This window comes from Rhincodon typus, chromosome 12 (assembly GCF_021869965.1).
Source record: "Rhincodon typus isolate 14 chromosome 12, sRhiTyp1.1, whole genome shotgun sequence".
NCBI lineage: Eukaryota > Metazoa > Chordata > Chondrichthyes > Orectolobiformes > Rhincodontidae > Rhincodon > Rhincodon typus.
The window spans coordinates 42,589,232-42,595,452 of NC_063343.1; the positions used below are offsets into that span (position 1 = coordinate 42,589,232).

General features: G+C 36.3%; 1 protein-coding gene across 1 annotated transcript in view; it reads right to left on the minus strand.

The window, feature by feature from the left end:
* Window positions 1–1,907: 1,907 nt before the first annotated feature.
* Window positions 1,908–6,221, minus strand: part of LOC109931287 (F-box/LRR-repeat protein 3-like) — a 17,140-nt gene continuing 12,826 nt past the window's right edge. The window contains exon 4 of the mRNA XM_020530612.2: window positions 1,908–5,755. Within this exon, the coding sequence (XP_020386201.1) occupies window positions 5,112–5,755 (644 nt within the window). The 3' untranslated portion in view covers window positions 1,908–5,111. The remainder of the gene's footprint in view (window positions 5,756–6,221) is intronic.

Here is a 6,221-nt window from a genome sequence, read left to right on the forward strand (position 1 = left end):
GAACTCATTGGTTGAAGGATTACTGCAGACAATTTATCACAAAATGGTTATTCCCACAAGCTTGTGTTCAAATATACTAAAGGCAAATGGATTTTGGTTCAGTGTTGTTGTATGGAGCACTGTAGGGAATTTTTGTTACAGACACTTCTGTTTAATTGAAAATAATGTATTACCCGGCTGTGTTCTTTCTGTCTGCAGAGGACAGAACTTTGCCTATACAGACCCTGTCTTTCAATTTTTCTACATTTTTGATTGCAGACTGAATTGGGAAAGGATCAGTTTTAAAAATCAAAGCTTGTTGAAAGATTGTTCACTTTTTGAAAAAAATACAAGTAACCTACCATTCATTTTAATCACTATTTAAATTCTGTTTGCTCAAACAGTAGTGGAAGCCTAGTTTTCAGACAGGTTAGAGGCAAGGACTGCGTACGAAGAATGTTTTGACTGACAGTAAGTAGCTGATTAGTTATTAAGACAATCACTAGTCCATAGACCATCTGTCAGGTAACAACTATGTCATTGACTACCATGCAGCTTGGGAGGGTGAATATTTTGGTATACGCCATTTAATCCTGGTGAAGGAGATATTTTCCTCTGCAATAAAAAGTATCTCAAGTTTGATGATAACCATTTTATTTGATCTTTCAGGCTGCTGAAAGCTGTGCTTCTTAAAAAGCCTCTGCTTTATTAATTTAAGTGTGAAATAGCCACCCTGTACCACTACAAGGAAGTGAAAGTGTTTGGAGGAAAAATCAAGGAATAGCAAGTCCTGACAGGCCAAAAGAAGAATCCCAGCAGACTCTGAGCATGAACCCTTGAGCTGCCTTGAGTCTTTACCCCCCCCCAACTAAAACACTTATTTCATCTGTGGGCTACATTTGAAACAAAGTTAAGGTATGGAAAGAGTGCATTAATCCATCATTCCAGCCAGTTAGCTCATTTCAGCCATTTCCAGTGTATTGCTGAATAGTAACTGTTTCAAAGAGAGGTTTGTCTTCCCCAAACCCAGCTTAGAATGTCTGCATTAGAGTTTGACAGACCTACCTTCCACTTACATTCCTTTTTCAAAAAAAATGCAATGTCACATGACAGGAAGTGGAAGTGTAGTATTATTTTTCAATAATTTACCATTTTGACTTGATCAAGTCAGCACTTAAATCATACTTGATTTTAGTGTGTAGAGATGTCGAACAGTTTCTGCAAGAAAGCCATACAGCCAAAAGTAACCATCAAATGCATACAGCACAGAAAGAGACATTCAGCCCACTGTGCCTGTGCCAGCTGAATAAACTTGCAGTTTTAAGGTTGCTTTTACAGCTCAAGTTCATGTGAACTTAGGCGAACAAATGTGAAAATGCTTTGGACTTAAACACTTTTATTCAAAAGATACAGCAATTCTTTAATATGTAAGTTAAGTTACAAAATTAAACCATAACAGCAAAAACTGAAGATTGAAAGAGAATTTCAGTCAACATAAGAGACTGAGAGACCTGTGTCCAGTCACCCACTGTCACAAACTGGAATCCAAAGCGGACTGACTAAACAACTGTTTTAAGTATTATTTCTCTCATACTGTTTATGAAAAATTTAAATTCTGTAAATTTTTTAAACTTATTGGTAACTGCAAACAATCTTGCAACCATTTAGGACCAGTAACCCTTTGAATGGCTCTCTCAAAACTCAATCTACAATTGTAAGGCCTATTAGGGCTCTTGAGGCATAATGATAATGAGCTCCAGGTTCAAGTTCCACCTGCTCCAGAGGTGTGTCATAATAAATCTGAATAGGCGAATTAGAAAATACCTATAATTATAAGACCTTAGTTAATGATAATTATAATTGAAGTCAACCCAAAATCATATTGAATGCCACCAATGTACTCTTGAATAAATAAATACACTAGAAAGTGGAACAACAAATTTTCTTTAATGATCTTGAGTACTCTAAATTTCTAATGTGTGTTTGGTTACCTGTAGCAAACAACTGCACAGTAAAAACATTCACCTTTAAATATCCGAACTTTATATCACAGTAAGAAAATACATAAAATATGCTTTGTAAGACTTGATGACCAAAAGTATAAACATTACAACTTTCAAGAAAATGCTTTATTGTTAATCTAGACGTCTAAACGCATCTAGATCACCAACAGAACTATTTGGTACTGAATACATCTTGTTTTTTGAAAAATGGATCTGAATGTAAAGTCACTTAAATTATTTTTGTTTTCTATAATTTCCAAAAATGTCTTTAGGAATGGGATTTTCAAATCAAAGTTAAGCCTTCCTGCACAGTAACAATCAGAAACAAGGGTTCATCCACATTACAAAAGAAATGGAAAGCCTAACTGTGAGAAAAAATATGCCGCTTTTAGTGCGTAATAAATCAATTAGGAAATTAATTTTATGTATATTGTAAAACTGCTGATTCATTCTTCACAATCAGCAGTATTACAACATCTTCAACTTTGCTCTTGTAGCACATAAAATTCTTTGTGCCTCAACATCAATAAACAATGATTTTATGTACAATTCTTTAAAGCTTACTGTTGTGCTTCTGAAACACAGAGAATAAAAGTTGAATTGACAAAAAATCCAAGTCACTTGTGGAACCTACATCATTATACAGACTTCACTGCACCACTGTAACTGGGTATGATGTACTTGCTATTTTAATAAAAACAGGTCATGATCTTACATCAGAACTAATATTTTAATGTTCTGTACAGCAGTCTGGCTCCAACTTTTCAAATTCCAGCAAGTCCACGAATGTGAACTGTACCAAATTTAAACTATTATTGGCCAGAGATACAACAAGTTGAAAAGTCATTGATGCCATGAATCAGGCATTCATTTAAACTGGACCAGCATCAATATTACATGTCCTAGACACACTGAATTTTAAATAGGTTACTAATATCTGTTTTGTGCTGGAGGGTAGTGGGTATGCAGGGAAGTAATTAAACTATCAGATTTACTTTGGAGTAAAATTTGAGATAGATTCTTGCAAACAGGAAACAACAAATTTGCCAGCTCCAAAAAAAAATTAAAACATCTTATTACAAATCAATTCCTAAATGTTTTGTTTTCATATAATGTTTTCAAAGTTCAGTTTAATCATCTTATTTGAATCAATTTTCATATCAGGTGCCACAGCATTTAGTAATAGTTGTCAACTACACTGTAGTTACTTTAAATCAAAACTCCAACATATAGCAACTGCAGGCATTACAACTTTGGTGCTGCCCCACAGAAATGACTGATTTCTATTTCACCCACTAAGTTATTTATCGGTTTCTATACACTTCCAAATTGCATTCTTACGATGGAGCTGAAATCCAGATATTTACCAGGTTTATAGGCATGCAAGATAATATCAACTTAGCACATAACTATTCAACACATGTAAATAGGGTTGTTCAACTCAGGTGAACAATATTTCCAATTTTGGATATTTGCACCAAAAGTCAATATACTAAAAGTTGTCTAAAGGTAATCTTTGTAAACACTGCAGTTTATTTTGAAGTTGAAACCAGGATACAAATCACCTCAAGGTTTAACTGACATGTTTAGCACGCAACAACATAACTAAGATTCCACAATAGGACAATGCTCATCTCGAATTCTTTTTAAAAATTGCTCTCTAGCTTAAAATATATAAACTCAACCAGTTATTTCAGGATACTCAGTCTGAAGAAGATATCTAGTGCACATTTTCCAAAATACAATAGAGTTTTAGTTCTTCAGATTGGTTTCCTTTTTGTATCATCTAGTACGTTTTACTAAGTATACTATTGCTTATATGCAAACACACAGCTTGAAATAATGCTGTGGAGAATTAAAAGAATCATTATATCTCAGCCATCCCAAGTAGACTTGGACAAAACCTATCTACTTCATTGAAAGGAGTCTTAAATTCCTAAAAGCTGGCAGGTTTCGATGATACATGGTTAAATTTTATTTAAAGTTCGCATTATAAATGAAAGGGCTTGATTGGAGTTGGGCATCAAGAGTGAGGGGATGGTATTAATTGCATGCCTCATGGGTTAAGTGTGGAAAACCAATCAGCTAAACTCTGGTGAGGGACTGCTGGATCAGGAAATGAAAAGACCTTTGCACCTACCTGCAGGATTCAATATGCTTGTCAATCTACCCACCCTCACCACAATCCTTCTAAATGCTCTCCAATTTCTCAGCTTTTCCCAGGCCCCCAAACCCCACTCAAGTCTCTGAATATACGACCCCTCCCCAAAGGACGACACTGACCACTCCACCCTAAACAAGATTGCTGAATTCTCACATGCAACACCACCTAATACTTTGCTCAGTCCTTCAAACTCCCTTACAAGGCATATGGCTGTACTGTGGTGTCTTCCTCTTGCACCAGCCTATCGTTACTGAGGCTTTTGACAAACACATCCAAAACTGCACCCACTACCCTCCCAAACTCAGGATCCCAACACTCTGTACATGAGGCCTCTAACCACCACTCTTTCCTCTCCGGACCTCAACCTCCCAGCTGGATCCCTGCTGTGATTCCTTGCAATCTAAGCCCTCCCCTCTGGCAGGTCAATCCAGTTAAAGATCACCCAGCTTCATGTGAAACCTCTATATATTTAAAAAGGAGATTTATTGGATACCTGTTAGAAATTAATAATAGTTCATTTAGTTATCAGTTTGTTGAAGCTCATTCTCCCTCTTGCGCTACATTTGATTACTATACAATATTCAATTTGCTTCTATGATTAGTGAAAATGTGCATTCTTCAGTAACAATCTTTACTCAGTCAGTCTAGTCCATAAGAAGAACCCAGACGCAATTAGGTAAAAAGAAGCCAATACTTCATGCTTTGAAATGTCAAGATACAACTTGTATGCAATTATATTTACAGTAACAATTAGTGTAGTTAATATTTGATTCCTGACAAGTTGGATGTAAAAGTGCATTCAAATAAACATTAGATTTTGTAAATGTTTAGTTGTGTTAATTTTAAGTCTGTATTATGGTTTACCATAATCTGCATGCTTTACTCATTGTTAAAATCATTATGAACTACCCCTTCAATCTTGCTGTGCTCCTCATTCTCATAATTTAATTAATCCGCAAAACAATCTACCAGGTGGGCATCATATCTGGGAACCATACTCTTCCCAGATACTTGGAAACTTCCCAGTGGATTTGCTCCAAGTTATATTTCTGATCTGGTATTAGTACCTCCTCCATAATGGACAGCTGAGTCAGCCGCCCTCCACACATTTTCACAAACTCCACAAATGCACTGCATGAAACCTCACATTCACCCAGACCCATTGCAGTTAGATTTTTGCAACGTTCTGCAATGCAAATCAATTCATCATCCAGAGGCTGAAGACCATTTGCACAGACTACCAGTTCGATCAGTCTTGGGCAGTTCATTCCAATACGACCCAACAGTTCTTTACTGACTGCACGACCAAAATAGATGTGTGTGACTGGAGTTTCATCACGGAAAAATGGGTCAAATTCTTCTTCATATAGAAAGAAATACATGACAATGTTGACTTTTGGAGAATGGTTCACAAGAGCATCCCAGCTACTCTTTTTGATACTGTGGAACTGTGTCTGTCCAGGGTTCTCACTGACCACATCAATGCGAAGATGTTCCAGATGAACATGCTTCTCGCTGGATAAAGCCAACAACAACTCATCACTCAGAAGGTAATAGTTCAGTGCCAACTCTCTGAGGCCATAACACTGATCTGCTACACAAAGAATACCTGCATAGGGAATAAAATGTAATATCTATTTAACATATGACTAACAAAGACAGACAATTCAATGGAAAAAAATAGTCACTAGTAATTTGAACTAAATGGCAAGGTAGGACAGGATAACAGTGCCTTTTCTATTTTTCAGACAGAATTAAGATGAAATTCTCCTGCCTCTGCTAGATGGCTTTAAGTAAAATGAACTTTGATAGTTTTAATTCCATTCTTGATGGGAATAGCCCATGTTAAAACAAAACAGCAATTGCCAAAATATAAATAAAAGGCCAGCAATAAAATTATCAGAAGTACAAAAGGATTATTTTTCCACAGTCCCCGTTGCTCACAACTGTACAAAAAGCAACAATTGCAGGTATCTAGTGGAAGATACCAAGAACTGCAAATGCTGGAGTCAGAGTCAACACAGTGTGGAGCTGGAGGAACACAGCAGGTCAGGCAGCATCAGAGGAGCAAGAAA